The following is a 22,903-nucleotide window of genomic DNA, read 5'->3' as shown; positions in this document are numbered from 1 at the left end:
CAAGAAAAAGTTATTTCAAAATTATGTAGGTAATGTGCTCAGATTGCAGAAAGTTCCTTCACATTTTTATATAATAATTTACAAATCTTTGTCAATAGATTCATGAAGACAATTACTCTGAAATATTCTACTAAACAATATTTAATCTATCATTCTTCATTGCAGTAGTTCTAGCAGATTAATCTCCAACTTCACGACACTGCCAACTCATAGGCACACATAAGCATAGACCAAAACCAACCTTAATTGATCCTCTAACGATTGATATGCGGACAGAAAGTATTCAAAAGTCGAATAAAAGGGTATTACACAAGCAGCATAACAAGTTTAAAAAAGAAGTCTATCAGAACATGTTTCAAAAGCGAAAATATATACAAACAAATATAAGATTGAGTTTCATGGATAAAAAACGGATGCTTCGATAACGACTCGGGATCATCGCTTCCATATCATGCTACTTCAAACACTTGGGATCAACACTTCAATATCCTCAACTAGATCTTCTTCTTCTACTTCGTCTTCATCTATAAAAAGTATAAAGGATTTAAATTAATAAATGAAGATTAATGGATAGAAAAATTTAAAATAGATCAGTATACTACCTTCAAAATCGAACTCGAACAACCAATCACTTTGTTTTTTATCAAACTTAATCACTGCTCCAACTCGATCTACAAACTTAATAAAGGCTTTTTTGTTATCAAATCAAAAGTTTAGTATTAACAATCATACAGTTGTCTGAACCAACGACAACGATAAAAAAAAATAAAAAGTTCCAAAATCAATATTTAAAACCCTACCTGATGAGAGATTATAGAAGAGGAGCAGATTTGGATGAAAAACCCTTTGAATCCGTGTTCAACTATTCATAAATCTGCGTTATAGATTCTTCGATCGTCAATTTCTCATTGATTCTTCTTCCGTATTCAAATCTTCATGAATCGGCGATTGGGCGTAGAGGTTTTTGAAGGTACGATACGCGATAATTGAAAATTAGGTTTTTTTTTTTTTTTTAAGTATTGGACTATCAGGTAACAATAGGAAAAGGTTAAGTAAAACCAATAGGTAAAATTAGAAAACCAATTAACCTGACTTATGGCTCGCGTCTTTTCTTTTTAGGCCCATTAAACCCATTATGACTTTGATTTAAAATAGAAGGAAACCCAATAGTAAAAGTATAAAGCCCATGATACCTAATAAACCCAATATGGGTATGGATTGCCAGGCCTATACCAAACTGATAAGAAGATAATACTAACTCACTCTTTTACTTAGCACCCAGGCCCGAGAGAAGAAAGGTTAGTATCGAATCAGTACAGTGGCATTTTTCAACTTAATTTTAAACTGAAGTCGCATTTACAAGACCTACATTGCATCACCTGCTGTTATTCACACTAACCCATAGAACATAATGTACTAATTTTCTATTAATAATTAGTTTCTTTGGGCATTGTTGATTTGTATTGGGTTAATTAGTAATGATAATAGTTGGCTACTAGTAGGATTATCCGGGTCAAGCCAATACCCACAAAACCCGAACCCACAAAACCAATTTTATAGTTGAATTGGATTATGGTTAAGTTTTTATCTATATTATTAATTCGACTAACCCGGCCCGATTAACCCTTATTAGGGGTCGAGTCAACTCAATTAACCCCTACCTGTGAGGACTTTACGACCCTTACCACGAGGTCACCTTCGTGATGGTTTAAAGTTGTCTACAAGGAAATGAGCAGATAGATGAGGTTTTCCATGTTCATGTTATGTTACACAAGGAGAGCGAGTATTTTTTATTTTAACTAAGATGTACACACCTAACTGGGGATCGCGTGACCGTTTTGACCCTTTCTTGATCACCCTTAAGATGTTTACTCGGTTGGTTATGTTTGTACTTAAACCCTGCATATAGAAATCTATTATTATATGGTAGTGGACACAGACGTATATAGATATTACAAACTTATATGAAGTATTATCATTTTGACATTTAATATTCACCTCGATTAGATGATGCACGCCTTATATTTATCTCATGCCGGGCCACGCCATAGAAAGACCTTTGTGACTCGATCTGCCTGACCAAATAGTGTTGAATCAACTGTCATGGTCATCGATCTACACACAGTAGAGAAGAATTAACCAGAAGTTTACCTTAATTAAACGTGTTTACATAAATCAACCTTGTCAACACAAGTCAATTACCACGTAACTATTATTATCTAGCAAGTGGTTACAAAGATCCAACTTTACTTTTATTTACATATATACATATTTTGCTGAGTTTACATTGAATACCTCGGCAGCAAATTAAGTTTCAATTAATCATAAAACTTTAAAAGCACAGTTAGTAGTTAGTACTGCCCCAGGCGGCCACATGTGTACAGTTAAAATATTGCTCATATTGCTATGTCATATATTCCACAACCACTAGCTCCATAATCGACCCGTGGACACTAGTTACGAGCTTTGCATATAGATTATACGTAGTATTAAATATTAATATTAATGATTACCTATTAATGGTATGAGTGTATGACAGACATAGTCAGGTAATGCACAAATGACACAGCACACTTCTTACACAACCATCTAGCTTCATCATTACAAAACAGGAATATGAAATTAGAAATAGTTTACTTGCATGATATAACCATCAATTCTGATGCAGTTTAACTATATGCCAAATATCTTATGGAAAAACTCATATTTACTTCATTGCTTCTCTGGCTTGATGTCTTACACGATCAGACAGTAACCAAGTGATGATCCTTATAGTGACAGTATAATAGAAACCACAATATTCAGTAGCAAATAATCATCAGAATATAGTAACCTAACTACAAACATTATGAGCTACACATGTCAAAAACAGGTTAACACTTGGATTTAATTATAAAGGTGAAGTGCTTCTGTTCCCAATATTTCACTGAGAAATGATATGTCTCAAAGAGAGGGATGACTTTCTCTACTTTTCTGGGTGGAGAAATGACTTGTTTTTATTCTCGGATAAGGGAAGGATTGTCTGCATCTCACCTCCCCCATACACCACTCAAGTGGTATTGGGTACTGTTGTTGTTGTTGTTGTTGTTGTAAATGATATGTCTCAAGTTCTCAACAGGTTTCGGTGGTCAAAGTTGACTAATTAAATGAATACTAAATGCTTAGAGAAGTTAATGTACTGTTTAAGAGATCATGAGATCTTTCAACGGTTCGTCACTTCGATAGGTCATCAGTGAAACAATTTTGGTCTTAAATAAATATTCAATGATAAACAGACTAATTACAAACACACTAACAAGTACCAAAATTTAATATAATCCATCCGTGGAGACTTGAATTGATTGTTGATGCAATGATGATAAACTAATGAGATGCCATCACATAAGTCACAAATCAACACGAATCTTTTGATGCACGTTTTAATCATATGATCAGTGACTGTATCATAATTACAGTACAAGCATCAAATCCGCAAAGCACATTAGGGCTACCAAATTTGAGTAGTGATCAAACTCATTACCGGGATAATGGCTTGAGTGCAAAATGAAGGTGATAAGGTTTGATTTAATTGTTTAATCTCCAGCTTAATCCTGCAAACCCAATCAGAAACACTTGGTGATTAATCACTCTGTTGACGAGTAATTAATAGTGTGGTAAATTCCGACTCGAGGATGATCGAAATTTGACCAGAGTTTATGAACTTGAATATGAGAGAGAATTTTTTGGGGGAGTAAGTTTATGGTGAGTGGAAATATGGCAAATATCCAAATGTGTCTATTTATATGTGGGAAAGTTTGTTAAGAGGTGCTGATGTGGCACTGCTCATGTGTGTAACAAACTTTCCAAATTAATGGGGCTTACGTGGCACACACGCTTCTCATGTGTGCACACTGCTAGATATTTGTTAGGGTCTTTGTAATACGTTTCCGGATAGCGTGCTAAGTGCCCAAGGTAAAAGACTTACGTAAAATACTGCCCGATATTCTTCAAGTGTTTCTAGTCGATATACATAATAAGGTACACGACGTCACGAATTAGATCACTGGTGACTAATTTGTGTAGCAATGGTGTTTTTTCGGTCTTCCGACTAAGACCTCCTCACTTCTTTTTATCCGGGACATGGAGGACGTATAATATTTATATAATATTTGATTTTTTGAGTGTAATCAGTAAGACGTATCATTAAGTAGTTAGCAAAAACATAAACGGTCACCGGCTAACCCGGGTAGGACGCGTATATTCGATTAAAATATTGCCCTTCTGAACATATATATATATAGAAGACTTTCTCCGTTTTAAGGAAACATAAACGTGTATTGAGAACACAATTTTCCCAAGTTGAGCCAATGCTAATAATTGACTTTGAGTTTTTTTATCACTGATATTATGTATCATAAAAAAAAAAATAAACCACGTGTGATACAGCATATCAGTATATTATTCAATGTAATTTTAGAACAGCAACAGCAATAGGAATTAAACATATAAATTGCATATAATAGGAACCATTAAACTTATTAAGGGTGCGTTTGTTTGCCTCTTAATAGAATGATTTCAGCGTGTTTGTTTCTGACCTCTGAATGACATATGGTGCTGAATGGTTCAAAATTCAGTGTTGAACCATTCAGAGTTGAAACAATCTCTTAATCATTAAGAGCCTAATTGTTCTGTAATATTCTTTTCAAATCACATCCAGAACATGTAACCAACAAGTATATTGTATTTTTTATTCATGTAACACGTCAATAAGGTAATTTTACTCGATTCATATCGTTCATTTAAAACGATTATCAAACAACTTATTTTCATTCAGAGCAAACTTTATTCAGAGGCTCTGAACCATTCAGCGCTAAATCATTCAGTTTTATCAAACGCAGCCTAAGTTGCATATATTCTGATTATCAAACTTAATAGGAACTAACCAAATAAATTTGTTACCTGGCACGAATTCTTTCTCCAGTTAGGCAATCTTACCACCCAAGCATCAACTTCTGCAGGAAGAAATTTTGATTAACACGACCATATTTACTAATGCAATATTGTTAATAACAACTTTTTTTATAATTTTCTCCCCTCCATATAAACTACTTTAGCAAATACCATCATACCTGCTTTATCGAGGTCGCTTCAAGAAGTACGGAAAGCAAAAAGTTCTACACTTCTACTAGTCCGTGGAATTGAATCAAACTGTTCTTGGCATTCCTTGCTTCCTAATTAACTTTTATTAGTATTGGCCTTGCAAAGGAAACGTTTTTAACTCAAAAACCCTTAATTTTTAGTGAATAAATTTTATATCTGTGTTTTAAGAGTGTTAAGTTGCCTGCAAATAGTAAGATGCTTTGTACCAAAAACAATATTTCACTCAAATAACTAATGGATCACTACATGTAAGTTTCATCGATCAAACCCATTGAATAATAGAATTTCATTTGATAAAAACAAATTCCACATCTATAATACTCCGTAGTACAATTTAACAACACAACCATAATTTTATGCCAAATAGTTAGAAGAAATAACACGGATGGCAGAAGAAAACCCTAAATTGAAAAACTGAAACTTCTTAGAAGAAAAAAAAGGTTAAAGTGAAGTTAATTAGTACAATAACAATTAACAATCAATGATTAATAGAAGATGATGGAGATGTACCTTGTTAATGATTTCGAAAATTCCCATTTCGTCCTCACCATCAACAAAAAAAGTACAGACATTTAGACTCCCAAGTTGAAATAATAATAAATAATATTTATAATGTTTAAAAACCACAAAAAACAATTTTAACAAAAATGGAACCTGAAGGTGAATCTTTATTATACCTACCATCCTCGTGTCTTCTCTTGATCTCATCTTCCCAATTTCGAGTCTGCTTAAAATGATAACTCTAATTGATTAACAAAGGGGGATGTGGTGGTGTTGTATGGTGTAACACTAACTAGTCATCAGAAAATTTATTAACTACAGTTTTATGTTGTGGTGGTGTCATGATTGATATAGCTATAGTTATAGCTATGTAGCTATATGATATTTTAAAGTTTCCAAGTGTCTAGATTTAACAAAAATAATGCTTCCATTTTCCCATAAGATTTAACAAACAAAAAAAAAAAAAAAAAATTAAATTTGATAAAGATAATACATACACATATGATAAACACACACAAAATAAACAGGAGGAGAAATAAAGAATAAGTGGCTGACAGCAAGAGTAGTGAGCACACGCATAAACACTATATAGTCTCTCTATACAATTGCCTGCGTATGCTCACTCTCTTCTGTCAGTTCTCAACCAAACTCCATCTTTCTCCTAACCCTTTGCACCTTATACATAAATAAAAAACAAAAATATTTATTTAATATATTATAATTATATGATATATATAGATAGATAGATATATATATATACTACTAATCATGAAGTAAGTTGAAAGTTTAAGCAAGATCACTGCTTGACCTAAACCCAATCTGGTAAAAATTCAACATACAGAAGAAAACTCTTTAATCTTTAATCCCTGTGTATATCAAATTTGTACTGTATCATATTGGACTGTTTGAGTTGGTATTGTGATAAGATGAGACAAATAAAACTCAAGACTTGGTCAAGAAATATCATTAAATATAAACTTTGTATTTGTGATTGATTTAGAATTTAGAATTTAATTAGAATAATAAAAAGACGTGACAAGAAACTACTTTGTTAACCACTTTTTGCTTGTCTTTATTAAGTTCGCATATGATAATTAACCATCAAGCTAGATTATATTATTATGATTAATACTTCATCTGATGGGTATCAACATTAATGCTTTTTGTTATCTACTTTTTGAGTTTGAAATGTAAGATCACTGATAAATAGAAGGGAGAAAATTAATAAAGCAATATTTTAAGTGTCATTTCTGCGTATATTTAATCGTATACTTATACAAATATTTAGCAACTCAAAACAAAATGAGTGGCTAAATGATATATTTAGTGACATGGAATGTTGTCAATAATCTATTGGTAGTTTAGGGTAAATTGGAAACTTGGAATAATCTTATTGGTCAAGGAAGATGATGGGATGAAAACTTTGGTTGACTGTAGTTCGTAGATGTAGTGGGGGACCGAGATGTAGACCGTCTCATAAATTTAATTTAGAAAAAATTACGTAATTGATACACGTGGTTTGTTTACATTATAATCATATTATTTAAAGTTTCTTTTTTTTACGTAGTTGGTACATAAATTTTGTATAACTTACGTGATTGGTACTCATGACTAACTGTAGTTAGCCATGAGTACAAATCACGTAAGTTATACAAAATTTAGGTACCAACTACGCAAAAAAAAAAAATTAGGTGTTATCATGATAGCGTAAACAAATTACGGGTACCAACGGCGTAATATTTTTAAAAAAAATACATTTCTATGATTGAAATGAATTATTTAATAAGAAGCTTATAAAAGATGATATTTACGTTTATCATATAAATTGTTATTTTAGTCTTTTAGGGTACATGTGTTTAGAACACGAGATTTGATGAGTTTTTGGGCACTTATAAACTCTAACTTGTATGCTTGTTTGACAAAAAATTAAAATAAAAAATAAGAAGATATAAAATAAATTAGTTGTTGAAAAATAAAAGTAGTTGGATATGTTTGAAAAAACTATCTAGTACTTTATAGCTGATAATTGGTAGGTTGTAGCTGTTAAATGATGGCGTTTAGGTTGTTAGTTTTCTTTATATGTATTTATTTGTTTGAAAGCATAGGTGATGGTAATTAGGTTGTTGGCTTTTAGGTTCTTTTATTTTAAGTCATTCAACAAATAACTTAATCAACATACAAATTGTTAACAAGAAATTAAGGATGCAATTTTATCAAAGCAAGGCATTATATACTATTCCGTATCTATAAATACAATTCAAATGCTAACCTTATGACATCACCATTATGCTAATTTGCTCGTATACGTAATTAGACTAATATCAGGGACACGTGTTTCCATTTAGATGAGAGGGTGACGTCATGCAATTATCATTATCATTGGAATTTAAAAAAAAAACCAAAAAAAAAAAAATATACTTCATAACCGAAAAAGATAGATAAATATAAGCAAAAATATCTTAACCAATAAAAACGAAATCAATTGCCAAAATAATAGGAGAGTCAAAGTCATTTAAACCCACGACTATCACACCATTCCCAACCTTCTCACAAGCTTTTCATCTCAGTAAAAAAGATACATCATCAACTTGCACGTATGTACTGTTTTTCTGATTTTTTCGATTTTGCTTGAAATGAAACAACAAATCTTTACACTCTTATATGTTATTTGATGTTGCAACTTAACAATCTTTTCATGAAACAGCTATCATTATGCCAAACAATTTAGCAGCAATGGCAATAATTAACCTACTGGATCTCGATCTTTACACTCTTATAAGGTTAGCATTTTAATTGTATTTATAGATAGATACATGGATCTTAATAATATTCAAATATATGTGGATCAAATGGATCATGACATGCTTGTCCTCTGCGTCGATCTCCGTATTGGTGAACGGGTCCCCTACGTTAGAATTTAAACCGGAGAGAGGTGTTAGACAAGGAGATCCGATTTCTCCTTTTCTATTCATTATCGCGGCCGAAGGTTTAAACATACTCACACAAAGGGCGGCTGAAAATGGTATTTTTAAAGGAATCAATGTTGGTAGAGATAAGATCATGGTATCCCACCTCCAATACGCGGACGATATGATATTTTTTGGAGACTGGTATAGAAGCAACTTGGCTAATGTCATGAAACTCCTACGTTGTTTTGAAGAACTATCGGGTCTTAAAGTCAATTTTGCAAAAACTAAATTAATTGGAGTTGGAATATCAAGTGAAGATAGTAAGCTGATGGCCGATCGTTTTGGCTGCTCTTCGGGGGATTTCCCGATTACTTACCTAGGTATCCCACTCGGTATTAAAATGAGCAAAGCTAACTCGTGGAACCCGGTAATTGAAAAATTCAGAAAAAGACTCTCCGAATGGAAAGCAAAATCAATTTCGTTTGGTGGTAGGTTGACTCTTGTGAAATCGGTGCTTAGTAGTTTACCATTGTATTTCTTTTCCTTGTTTCGCGCGCCTGCAAGTGTGATCAAGCTACTCGAATCCATAAGGTGCAATTTCTTTTGGGGCGGGTCGGGTTCGGGTAAAAAACTTTCTTGGGTAAAATGGGATCGGGTACTTTCAAAATATGGGGAGGGTGGTCTAAACATCGGTTCCCTTATCTCAAAAAATCTAGCACTTTTGGGAAAGTGGTGGTGGAGGTTCAAATTGAACCAAAACTCCTTTTGGGCAAAAATCATATCTAGCATTTATGGGTCGGAGGGTGGGTTGGGAGGTACTAATAACTCGCGTTGTGTAGGTTTTGGCTCTACATGGGCAAATATTATAAAAGCAGGTAACAAGATTGACTCGTGGGGCATCTCTTTCTCAACATCATTCATAAGGGAGATTGGGATTTGTAACTCAATCAAATTCTGGCAAGACGTTTGGTTAGGAAGCACTCCACTCAAGGAACAATTCAAAAGACTTTTTGCACTAGAGGTGAACAAACATGTCTCTTTACAGGAAAGAGTTCAACAGACGGGCGAAACGGTTACGGGTAATTGGTGTTGGAACAGAGACCCGAGGGGTAGAGCAATCTCAGAATTGGCAGAATTGTCCAGGAAGATAGGCGAATTCAGATTCCAACAGAATAGTGAGGAAAAATGGAGATGGAACCTAGGTACCGAAGGGATTTTCACAGCTAAACAACTCGCGGAAATAATCGACTCCAAAAGGTCAACTGCGGCTAGACAACTCCCTGCTACAACACTAAACAAATCGGTTCCAAAAAAAGTAGAAATTTTCGCATGGAGAACCAATCTTAAGAGGCTACCGGTTCGAGTGGAGCTCGACAAACAGGGCATAGACCTACATTCGATATTATGCCCTTTATGTGAAACAGAACTCGAAACAGTAGACCATGCAATAAAGTTATGTGTGAAGGTGAAGCAGTTTTGGGAGTGTTTTGCTCGATGGTGGAACCTTTCGGAAGCAGCTGTGCAATCGATCGCCCCCATCAATGAGGATTCGGTATTTTCAGCATACACAAAACACGGGAAGGTCACATGGGAAGCGATTAAATGGGTAAGTTGCTACATGCTATGGAGATCGAGGAATGAAAAAGTCTTCAAAAATAAGGAATGGGCTGCGGAAAAAATTCTAGCCGAGGTGCAAGCTACATCATTCAAGTGGATCGCAAGACGTAACAAGAATCTTTTCATAGAGTGGCATCAATGGATCTTAAATCCGGGCTTTTATGTGTCGGGCACAAATGATAGATCGGGGATAGGATAAAGTTTTCAAAGTCGCTATTTCCTTAAATGTAAATAGCTAAATTAGTTTGTACAGGTTTATGTTTTCCTGGGCTTCTGTAAATTTTGCCCATATAGTTCGTTGGCACTGTACATGTAAACTATCATTTGGTTTTAATCTAAGTCTTGCTTTTCAAAAAAAAAAAAAAAAAAAACCTTTTAAATTCTTTTGGAACTGTTTGTGCTATAAGAAACTTAGTAGAATCCACTAAAATAAGTTATGACGATTAAGATTGGATAACACCTAATCTATAATGAAATCAAATGTAAACAATTTGACATTATCCTAATTTCCATATTATTAAACCTATGTAAAAACAATTTAATACTGATTATATATACGTATATAATATAATATGTTTCATAATTCTGTAAACTTAATTATGTTTAATTGCTATAAAATATACCATATGGTCTTTAAAACTATAACTAATTACCCGAAAATTTTGGACTATAAGTTAGAAATCAAAGATAAACGTCAAATAAGTTAATTAAATGCAAAATTGTTAGCACCAATCAATGTTGGCGGGTTATAAAATCCGATATATGATTTCTAAATAAAAACCCAAATTTTCGCGGGTTATAAAATCCGATATATGATTTCTAAATAAAAACACAAATTTTCGCAATCTCTTTGTTGTTACAACCCATTTTATAGCAATCCAAATTGATCACTCATAAGATTACGCTGGCATTCCAAAACAGAGTATGTGACTTATCTTTTCTAAATTTCAACCAACTTTGGATAAAATCAAATCACCAATCATTCCCAAAATATCTCCTATAATCATGCAAACTTTCAACCATTCTATATTGGAATGTGATTTTGGTTATATTGAACCCTAACTATACTAACATTTCCCTCTATATATACTCCTTATTCCATAAACCAAATTATTCAAGTTCAAAACATTCGCATACGTATATTTTTATTCTGCAACAAACCACATACATAATGTCGAATGAAAGCTATAACTTCATTGAAGATCTTGATACAATCAAGGACTCTTGGAAGTTGAAGGTCAAAATAGTTAGCTTTTGGAAGAGTAACCTTTTGTTTTAAATGATCTTGATGGAAGAGAAGGTATGGAAAATTCTTATTTATAAACTGTTTAACTTTCAAAAGTGAAATTACATTTGAAGCCTTAACATCATCTTACTAATTTGATTTTTAATTTCTACAGTCTGAAAAAATACATGCAACAATTAAGCATGATATGATTGGACCATTAGAGAAAAAATTGGCACAAGACGCTTGTTGTCTATTAAGCCAGTTTTCTGTCGTCGACAACAGAGTTAAGTTTCCCGCCACAAAGCATAAGTATAAAATTACTTTGTTGCGTGGTATAATTGTTAGGCCAGTCAATGGTTTCAATGGCTCGGAAAATGGTTTCACATGGAAGTTAAGTTATAAAATGGTTTCACATCCATATATGCGACAAGATATGACTGTTTCTAATACTACAACTAATGTTGTTTACAAGGAAGTTTTTCAAAGTTTATAATAATAATTTGACACAGGTTTATTTGTACATTATTTTTTTTTTTTAAATAATACGTGTCAATGTTGTTTTCGTTCACTCAGTATCAAACTTAATTAAACCATATTCATTGTTTTCGCGTCATATTTTACATAGTACACAAACATTTAACTATACACTAAACTAACTTTTTGTTTTATTATTAACACGCAGATGATGAACGTGGATATGAGAGTTTTTGTTTACGGAATCAATCATGCACTTAACAAGCGTCTATGTGCGAAAGAAGTTGATTCACCAACATTTTTAAAGTTGTTTACGGTCTTCAATTATGTATTTAATTACATTTGAATGTGTTGATTACTATTTTTTCATTCAACATGCTTTATTTGTGTATTTAATTGTCAACGCACTCAATAAATACGACTTTGGCATTTACAATAGCTTAAAATGTAAAACAAATCATTAAACTGTATCGTTTAAACTTACCCGTGGTATCACGGGTCATTCCACTAGTTGTTTATATGTCACTCTACTTTTTTATTCTTTATTTTATATATATATATATATATATACAATAAAAGTTTGATCCGATAATTAAAAAGTATCATAATCATAATATCTAATAAGAAAAAATTACGCCGTTGGTACTCGTGGTTTGTTTATATTATTATAACAACACCTAAAGTTTTTTTTACGTAGTTGGTACTTAAGTTTTGTGTAACTTACGTGATTGGTACCCATGACTAACTGCAGTTAGCCATGGGTATCAATCACGTAAGTTACACAAAACCCAGGTACCAAAAAACTTTAGGTGTTGTCATGATAATGTGAACAAATCACAGGTATCAACAGCATAATTTTTTCTTTAATTTAAGGGTTAAAATCGTGATAAAAAATAAAAAATAAGCTCTTAAAACATTAAACTTTTTTTCGAATATATAAACTTATACTACTATTTTTTTTTTTTTTTACAAACGAATTTGTATAACTTAAACTAATTGATAAATAAATTTTTGTGATTAAATTGTTTGATAAGTAAAATATTTGTGATTTAGTTTATGAAAAATTAACAAACTATTTTATTTTATAGGTTTTAAAAATTTTGAACCATAACTGACTACTCACTTTGTACATGCATCGAAGGCGCCTCTGACTATATCGTCACTAAAAATTTAGATTTTGAGACATTAACACTAGAGAAGTAGTTGCAATTCATTATTTGGTATGTGCTAAATTCAAAACAATTACAGCTCAAAAAAAAGTGTTGACATGACGTTGAACTGTTAAACCATTCTTTAATTATCTAGTCATAAGTCCATTGGGCCGGACAGCAGGGCTTGGTCAAATTGTAGCCATTAAGTCTTCTACAAAACTATAATTCTATCTTATACATAGAGAGTTTATCGAAGCAATTTGGACACACAATCTACATAGGGGTTTTCACCTACGGCTCCTCATAAGGTTGTTTTCCTTACGTTCAAGCAGCGTCGTCCATCGACCGGCTGGTAAGCCTTTAACCACCCTCCACGAGATCATCATCTCGGCTAGGGTTATCACAGTAATCAAACTGGATGTTAACGGCGCTAAATCTAAAAAAACACTTCTATTGCACTCAAACGTGTTTCCAACCCTCGGTATATAACTATGCTTGATCATACACATTTTCCAATCAAAAATCCATCTTACTCACTTTTAAGGATAAAAATACACCGGACTAGACATGAACTCGACTAGAATCAAGCTTAGCTCAAATATTTTTTTATATAATTAATAATTATATATTATTCAATCATATATAACCATTATTATATAATTATACAATATAATTATATTTATATTTGATAAAGCTAGAATTAGTTCAGATTCATGTTCATGTTAGTTCGTGTATGATGTACGTATGTATATGCTTGTATATATCAGTGTGTGTATAATGATGAAGACGATCTTATGAAGATGAAGATCATGTACAGTAGCAGTAGTAATGAATTACAAAGTGTCAAAATTACAGATGTGAAAGGTTACAAGGTGTTAGAGATTTGGGAGAGAATTGGTGAGTGTGTGAGGGAGTTGGAGTAATTGTGATGAAAGTGTTAGCTTCTAAGTAACATTAAGAGTATTTATACTCCCTACTTCTAGTACAAATCACATCTATAAAATATGACTTAACAATCTCCCCTTTATATGTGATTTGTTGTTGATCATCTTCGTACTCTTGTACTGTTAGAGGTCTCGGGGATATCTTTGATGTCTTGAACTCTTCCATTGGTATAGGCTTAGTTGTTGTCTTGAAATGAAGAATCTTCTTCTTTTGGAAGATTCTTCGTTGTCAGATAAGAATGATCACAATGCACACCATCTTTTGTTCCTGACATTGTTTCTCTCCCTTGGTGTACGTTGTCCAAATATGTCTTGATGGAATTGAGAGGGGTGTAGGAAAGAGCTTTGTTGAAGATTTTATTTAGCTCCCCCTTGAATGATGAGTCATTTTGCTCTCCCTTAATCGGACATAGGGAGTTAGAAGTATTGTTGGGTAGAGTTTGTGTCGGAGATTTAGTGCGGAAGTTTGGGTAGTGGGTTTTTGGTTTGATTTGTCATTGTTTTTGGTGTACATGTTGTAGCATTGTCCATTCGATTGATTGACCTTGCATTCCTTCGTGGTTTGATCTCAGATCTTGGTTTAAGGAAAGTAACTCTTTGAATGAGTACTTGAGTGGTTTTGAAGGTTTAACTGTTGGCTTACTTGGTTTTTTTGAACTTGGGTGCTTTGGTTTATGAGTAAACCATATGTATTGATCACGAAAAGCCAGTGAGTTCCCCACTACTCCCATAGGTTGGTTGTAGAAACGGTTGATTGGTTTCGGTTTGGTAATTGGAGTAGACTCGTTGTCTGTGGAAAAAATATTTGCGAGGTTTAAAAACCTTGGGGGTTTCTGGTGAAGGAACCTTCATCTCCACCGTAGGAAAAGAGCAGGTTGATTCTGAAATCTTTGGCTCTTTGTATTCTGGGATTTCAACTTGAAAACCCATCGACACCATTGTTAGTTTTGGAGTTGGCGTCGATTTAACATCTAACTCATGTTCCAATAAGAAATGTGATGTTCAAAACATGGTATATGAATTGTTATATGAAATAGTATGGAAAAATACCGATTAAAGATTGTTACACACTAACGGGCAGTGTACCCGATCGTGTAGTAGTATAAATAATGGTTTAGTTCCGTGTATCGTTCCAAGGACAGTTGGATTAGTCAAACTAGAATTAGAAACTATATTGTGATTAACTAAGTAAATGAAACTTAAATGTACAAGATATTATGTTTTTGTGGCTATTTAACGATTTAGCCAAATCAGAGAAGATTAAAAGTAAAAACAATATTTTTGGTATTTTAAGTTTATATAATGAAAACAAGTGCAAAGAAAACAAACAAGATAGTTTAATTAAGATCAAAGATACGAAATGTTCATCTAGATATTTTACCCTCGATATTGGATGTAAGTTATATTGTTAAGACCCGATTGAATGAATATGTGTGCAAGTTACCTAATAGATTTACCAAGAGTTCTCTTTAGTAAACACGCAAACTCGATTACAAGATCAAGGGTTCCCTTTTCTCTATAGTTCTCGTGTTTGTAACCAAATAACTATGATATAGATGCTAATCACCCAAATCGACTTGCCAAGAGTTCTCTTTAACAAGTACTCAAACTATAATTACTAAGTGGAGGGTTCCCTATCACCTAGACCTTTTCGTTTGTGACTAGTTGATTAGCTAGATCAAAGACTTGAATACCAATTGTCTTTTGCGTTCACTCTACACAATTCATCCCTATATCGTCTAATCGTTTTGATCTAATTTACCCCCTTGGTCCGGTTTAGTAAACAATCAATCTAAGACAAGTTGATTGTAAATCAATATGATACATCAACAAGAGTTCTCTTTATCAACAATATATCAATTAACTAGATACAAATGATTTAATCATCAATAAGCATGGTTCTTTAATTCAAGCTTTAATCTATCACACATAATACATTCAATCCATAAGATTACATCCAATACCTCAGTTATTAATCTAGACAAATATTATAGAGTTTATCCAACAATCATATTAACAAACAAAATAGCAATCAATTAATAAGTAGAATTCATTGTTAGGAACAAGAAATCAACCTAATAAAGAATGAATCTTGGATGGAGAAGGATTGGTTTCTTGATTCTTGGATGTTAGATCACTTGCAAGAGCTTGGAGTTCTCCAATTTTGCTCCTAAAATCGTCTTCTAACTCCTCTGGTTCGTATCTCTCCGTATCCCTATCAATTATTTGGTTTTAAAGCAGTTAAAGTTGGTCAAAAAGCAAAAGTAGGCTGAAACCTACTTCTGGATGGCATCCAAGATACTGGACGGCGTCCAGTTGTAAAGGCCTGGACGGCGTCCAGATTTCTAGACGGCGTCCAGTTTTGAAGGGCTGGACGGCGTCGAGTTGTGCTGAATTTCACTGTCTCGTTTCTGTCTTGTTTTTTCCAAATCTCCTTTCATTTGGACGGCGTCCCAATCATTTTGGACGGCGTCCAACATATCTGCAGCCTTGTTTTATCGTTTTAGAGCACTAATTTGACCATAACTTGTATCAGAATCAACTTTGTGTATTACTTGTAGAAACCACCTTAACTATCATTGATTCGAGAGTATTTTACACGATATTGCGAGATATATATATGATGTATTTGAGCAATATCAAAACACCTCACACTTAAACCTTGCTTGTCCTCAAGCAATTCATTCTTACAAAGTAGAAAACTATCAAACACACTTACACAATATAGAGTACACACATCACACAAGTCACGCGAAACACATGAAACACACACGTTATTTGAAACGCAAACTCACACTATATGAAACACACGCTTTAAGTATAACACACCTTTATTGTAATCACACTCACGCTATATACACAATGAGAACACACGCACACATTTTTGGGAGTTTTAGAGCCAAGTATCCGAAAAATTTGATCCTACGGAAATCAGGACTTTATGAAAACGTTTTATGTTTTTGAAAATATAATGCTAGTTTTTACACTAGGCACGTTTTCCTATTTTTTGTCGGATTTTCTGAATTTTGGAAAATGAGCGCGGGTTTCCCGCTATTGGTCAAGCCAATCCCTCCCACAGTACCTAACATCGCTAGATGTTGGTAAGAAAATAATGCGTTTAGGAGGATACACATTACGTCCAGATATCATCGCTAATCATGAGGTAATCATCTAATCCGTTAAGTCAACCATAAAGATTGAGGTTCATCAGGCTTAAAAGCTGATATCTTACCTTTCCGGAGGTTATCCACTGGGAATCTGATCAATCACTGACATTTTGTGTATCATGGTGCGCTTCTCATTTGGCCAGCAAATCTCCCTCATTGAGATAAGCTTTGACTACCAGTTTCCCTGTTTGACGTTGAGGCCTGGTAGATTTCCAGTCGATTTTAGCAATGACTTTTCAAGATTTTTCGTCACCCTACAACTGGTCTGGAAACAAACATATATTTCATAGCATTATCCCTCAAGAAAGACAAGCTTTTAGTTGCAATTGTTCTATTTACAAGTGATATTCGTTAAATAATAAAAAGGTGAAGACAAAAGACAGATTCGACGAATTGAAGACGCAAACGACCAAAAAGCTAAAAAGTACAAAGTACAATCAAAGTGGTTCAAATTATTGGTGAGAAACGTCTTAAAATTACAAGAGTACAAGCCGAAAAACACAAAATACAAGATATTAAATTGTACGCAAGGACGTTCAAAAATCCGGAACCGGGACCAGAGTCAACTCTCAACGCTCGACACAACGGACTAAAAATTACAAGTCAACTATGCACATAAATATAATATAATATTTAAATAATTCTTAAAATTATTTATATATTATATTTATTTATTAAACCGTCGGCAAACTAGCAAACAAAGACATGTGACCTGGAAAAGCAGGCCATGCGATCGCATGGCCTGGAAGAGAAGAATCCATGTGATCGTATGGCACCAGTTACCTGGCCACATCTATAAATTTCAACATTTTCGGACGAATTTAGATATCTTTTTCTCTATCTCTCTCACGTATATATATATATATATATATATATATATATATATATATATATATATATATATATATATATATATATATATATATATATATATTATATTTTAATTTTAATTTTAAATTCTAATAATAAGGGTATGTTAGCGAATGTTGTAAGGGTGTAAGTCGAAATTCTGTCCGTGTAACGCTACACTATTTTTAATCATTATAAGTAATGTTCAACCTTTTTAAATTAATGTCTTGTAGCTAAGTTATTATTATGCTTATTTAATGCCGAAGTAATCGTGATGTTGGAATAAATATTAAAAATGGGTAATTGGGTTTTGGACCATAATTGGGGTTTGGATAAAAGAACGACACTTGTGGAAATTAGACTATGGGCTATTAATGGGCTTTATATTAACTAAACGATACCTCGTTAATTTAATATATAGACTTATAATTTGACATATTTATATATAACCACATACGCTTGACTGGGTACGGTGGGCGGGATATCTATAAATACCAATAATTGTTCATTTTACCTGACACGGAACTGGATTAATAGTTAATAGACTTGTTGAAACAGGGGTGGATTACATTCAAGGGTAATTGGTGTAATTGTTAACAAAGTAGTAAAACCTTGGACTACACGCAGTCGATAACCTGGTGTATTCATTAAACAAAGTATTAAGACCTTGTTATAATTCGAATCCCCAATTAGTTGGAATATTTGACTTCGGGTATAAGGATAATTTGACGAAGACTCTCGCACTTTATATTTATGACTGATGGACTATTATGGACAAATCCGTATGGACATATCGAATAATCCAGGACAAAGAACAATTAACCCATGGTACTAAACTAAAAACAACACGTCAAACATCATGATTACGGAAGTTTAAATAAGCATAATTCCTTTATTTCATATTTAATTTCCTTTATTTCATATTTAATTGCACTTTTAATTATCGTACTCTTTAATTATCGCAATTTTATTTTATTGCACTTTTAATTATCGCAATTTTATTTACCGTTATTTTATTTATCGCATTTTAATTATTGTCATTTACTTTACGCTTTAAATTAAGTTATATTTATTTTTAATATTTTACATTAGGTTTTAACTGCGACTTAAGTTTTAAAATTGACAAACCGGTCATTAAATGGTAAAAACCCCCCCTTTTATAATAATAATACTACTTATATATATTTTTGTATTTTTACAATTATAAGTAAAAAAATATAGCGTTAAACTTGGCGAGTTCCCTGAGGACGAACCGGACTTACTAAAAACTACACTACTGTATGATTAGGTACACTGCCTATAAGTGTTGTAGCAAGGTTTAGGTATATCCATTCTATAAATAAATAAATATCTTGTGTAAAATTGTATCGTATTTAATAGTATTTTGTAGCAAAAATATAACTATTTTATACACCACCTCGCAGACATCAAGTATTTTTGGCGCCGCTGCCGGGGAAACTAAAACGCCGAAAGCGCAACGCTATAAAAAAAGATTTTTTAAGTTCTTTGTATAAAAAAATATACGTTTTAAATATTAAAAATACAAAAATATAAAAAGAAAAACAATATATATATATATATATATATATATATATATATATATATATATATATATATATATATATATATATATATATATATATATATATAAGAGTTGTTCAAAAATATATAAAATTATAAAATATTTCTATTTCTATTTTTAGTTTTTAAAAATATAAGTTTTATTTAATTTATATAAATACTTTTTTATAAATATTAAAACATGAAAAAAATATAAGAACTCGGCCCGATCACTGTTGAAGCCCAATATCCTGGCCCAAAAATCTACCCCATGCGACCGCATGAGATTTTAACTATCAAACCATGCGATCGCATGGCTTGATTTGACCCGCCTGGTAACCTCAGCCGACAGTAGGGTTTAGTTTAATTATTATTATTATTATTATTAAAACCCTAATTAGGGTTTAGTTTTTAATTAATTAGTTTAGTTTTTATTATTAATTTGTTTTTTTAGTTTAATTAGTTTTAATAAATATATAAAATTAATAGTTTTATAAAATAAAATAATATTTTTATAAAAATTGTGCTTTTTACAACTTTAAGTTTTATTTTTATATTTTGTATCTTTTTATTTGTTTTAGCTTAATATTTGTATTTTTCGTTCGTAACTAGTTTTAAGATATAGTATTTGCCATAGTTATTTTTATTTCTAGATTTTTAGGCTTTGACGTAAAATCCATTAAGTGCTTTTTCTTTAGACTAAGAATTAAGTGCTTTAGAATTTTGCAACGCCATTTTAAAATTTTAATACCTTTTTAAGTTATTGTCATTTGGGATATAGTATTTCTTTTAAGCTTTAATATCTTTAGACGCAACTTTTAATTTTTAGTTTTTAGACTTTTAAGTTTCGACGCGCTACGTTCTTTTTATTATTTTTCGACTATTTATTTTTCGACGCACTATTTTTCTTTCTTATTTTTCGCCGCTCTAGTTTTTAGGACTTAATTTTTTTTTCTATTTCTTCTCTAAAATTTCTTTAAATTTCAACGAAAAATTATTTTAAGTGGTTAAATTGATAGACATCTAAATTTTCTGTTTCGTAGTAATAGTTGGATTTGTTAGTGGCTGAGTTGTGAGCTTCCGATTTAAAGGGTTCTGGCTCCCTGCTGCATCTATTGGCTATTCGAAACATGGGCAAAATCAGAAAAGTCTATTAATTTGATAACTTATATAATTTTTATCTTTTATAACTAATAGGATATTTAGTGAATGCACCGAGCAAAACGTTCACCACCTTTTATACGTTCACCACCTGTAACTCGATCAAGACATCTAGCAAATATTGTCGCCGTTGATTTTTCTTTAGAATCGTCATCAAGTCGACCAAGTACTCCAATTCAAATTTCCGATAATCCATTTTTTGAACCCGACCTCACAATTGAGAATCCGGAGGATATTCAGGGACAATTCAGAGATCCTGAACCACTAATCTTTCCTCTGGAACCACCAATCATTCAAACGGAGATTGTCGAGGAACAACCCATTAAATCAGAATCCTCTAGTGATTCAGATTCAACAGATTCAATCATGAAAAATCTGGAACCTCTAAGTATGGAAGACCGAATGCGAGCTAAACGCACTGGCCAAGGTCACGCAATTACTCAACCAGACATTAATGCACCAGACTATGAAATCAAAGGACAAATCTTACACATGGTAACTAATCAATGCCAATTTAGTGGTGCACCGAAGGAAGATTCAAATGAACATCTTCGTACCTTTAATAGGATCTGTACACTATTTAAAATAAGAGAAGTGGAGGATGAACAGATATATCTCATGTTATTTCCCTGGACTTTAAATAGAGAAGCCAAAGATTGGTTAGAATCGTTACCTGAAGGGGCGATTGATACATGGGACGTTTTAGTTGAAAATTTTCTTAAACAATTCTTTCCGGCATCTAAAGCCGTAAGACTTCAAGGAGAAATTGTTACGTTCACGCAAAAGCCAAATGAAACTCTATATGAGGCGTGGACAAGATTTGGAAAGTTATTAAGAGGATGTCCGCAACATAGTTTAGACACCTGTCAAATAGTACAAATATTCTACCAAGGATGTGACATCACTACAAGAAAAGACATAGATATAGCAGCTGGTGGTTCCATTATGAAGAAAACAGCAACTGACGCTTACAAAATTATTGATAACACTGCTTCCTACTCACATGAGTGGCATCAAGAAAAAGATATCGTTAGATCATCTAAAGCAGCTAGAGCCGATTCTAGCCATGACTTTGATTCCATTTCCGCAAAGATAGATGCTGTCGAGAGACGAATAGAGAAGATGACTAAAGATATTCACTCAATACGAATTAGTTGTGAGCAGTGTGGAGGACCACATTTGACAAAAGATTGTCTCAGTATTGAACTAACAATGGAACAAAGAGAGAATGTTTCATACATAAACCAAATGCCTGGAAATAATTATCAGAATAATTATCAACCGCCAAGACCAATCTACAATCAAAATAAGAACTGTAACCGAAATGTTCCATACAACAACCAACAAGGTCCTAGCAATCAACAAGTATCCAATAATACTTACAATCAGCAAAGACCTACTTTTCAAAATAAACCACCACAAACCGATGATAAAAAGCCAAATTTAAAAGATATGATGTCGAAGCTAGTTGAATCTCAAACTCAATTTTTCACATCTCAGAAACAAACCAATGAACAAAATGCTCAAGCATTTAGAAATCAACAAGCTTCGATTCAAAATTTGGAACAAGAAGTAAGTAACCTAGCAAGGTTAATAGGTGAAAGGAAACCGGGAATTCTACCTAGTGATACAAATGCTAATCCCCGGAATGAAACAGCTAAAGCCATTACCACAAGAAGTGGTATTACACTTAAACCACCTGAAATACCTGTAATTTTTGATGATTCTATTCCTACTACACAAGAACCACAGCCTGAGCAAGATAAGGAAACAGAACCGGTAGTTGAGCACAGTTAAGGCTAAACCTTATGTAAAACCATACCAACCACCACTTCCTTACCATAGTAAAATGAGAAAAGAGAGACTTGAAGCCGAGCAATCCAAATTTTTGGATATGTTTAAACAAATAAATGTCAATCTTCCTTTCATTGATGTGATTTCAGGAATGCCTAGATATGCTAAATTCTTGAAAGATCTAATCACGAATAGAAAGAAAATGGAAGAACTCTCAGCTTTTACTATGAATGCTAATTGTTCTGCAGTGCTGTTGAATAAGATACCAGAAAAATTATCATATCCAGGAAGTTTCACAATTCCATGTTTTCTGGGTAGTCTTAGTTCAATAGAAGCATTGGCAGATTTAGGTGCTAGTATAAATCTAATGCCGTATTCATTATACGCTAAACTAGACCTTGGAGAATTG

The 22,903-nt window shown here is 32.8% G+C and overlaps 1 protein-coding gene and 1 long non-coding RNA gene across 7 annotated transcripts; one reads left to right on the top strand and one right to left on the bottom strand.

The window, feature by feature from the left end:
- Positions 1 to 87: 87 nt before the first annotated feature.
- Positions 88 to 6,431, bottom strand: LOC139884776 (uncharacterized). Of its 6 annotated transcripts, none has more exons than XR_011771946.1 (9): positions 5,650 to 6,429; positions 5,109 to 5,210; positions 4,939 to 4,991; positions 3,521 to 3,590; positions 1,999 to 2,115; positions 1,815 to 1,899; positions 801 to 874; positions 603 to 678; positions 90 to 524 (listed from the first exon to the last, which is right to left on the bottom strand). It is a non-coding gene; the product is annotated as an uncharacterized lncRNA (long non-coding RNA). The 6 variants fall into 6 exon arrangements; XR_011771947.1 differs by lacking the exon at positions 3,521 to 3,590 and adding an exon at positions 1,686 to 1,718; XR_011771945.1 differs by lacking the exon at positions 3,521 to 3,590 and having other exon boundaries at positions 93 to 524; positions 5,650 to 5,682; positions 5,794 to 6,427.
- Positions 6,432 to 8,496: 2,065 nt separating this feature from the next.
- Positions 8,497 to 13,942, top strand: LOC139847776 (uncharacterized). Its single transcript, XM_071837503.1, has 4 exons — positions 8,497 to 10,155; positions 11,567 to 11,869; positions 12,077 to 12,196; positions 13,787 to 13,942. The coding sequence occupies exons 1-4, from the start codon at positions 8,497 to 8,499 to the stop codon at positions 13,940 to 13,942; spliced, it is 2,238 nt and encodes a 745-aa protein (XP_071693604.1).
- The last annotated feature ends 8,961 nt before the right edge of the window (positions 13,943 to 22,903 follow it).

The sequence above is a fragment of the Rutidosis leptorrhynchoides genome, chromosome 1, assembly GCF_046630445.1.
Source record: "Rutidosis leptorrhynchoides isolate AG116_Rl617_1_P2 chromosome 1, CSIRO_AGI_Rlap_v1, whole genome shotgun sequence".
Lineage (NCBI taxonomy): Eukaryota > Viridiplantae > Streptophyta > Magnoliopsida > Asterales > Asteraceae > Rutidosis > Rutidosis leptorrhynchoides.
Note: the sequence above shows the minus strand (reverse complement) of the source record. Positions and strands in the feature narration are given on the sequence as shown.

Coding starts and splice junctions, on each gene's coding strand:
- LOC139847776 (XM_071837503.1), top strand. CDS start 8,497: ATGACATGCTTGTCCTCTGCGTCGATCTCCGTATTGGTGAACGGGTCC. Junction 10,156..11,566: donor CATGGGAAGCGATTAAATGG/GTAAGTTGCTAC, acceptor TAATTTCTACAG/TCTGAAAAAATACATGCAAC. Junction 12,197..13,786: donor TGTTTACGGTCTTCAATTAT/GTATTTAATTAC, acceptor TGTATATATCAG/TGTGTGTATAATGATGAAGA.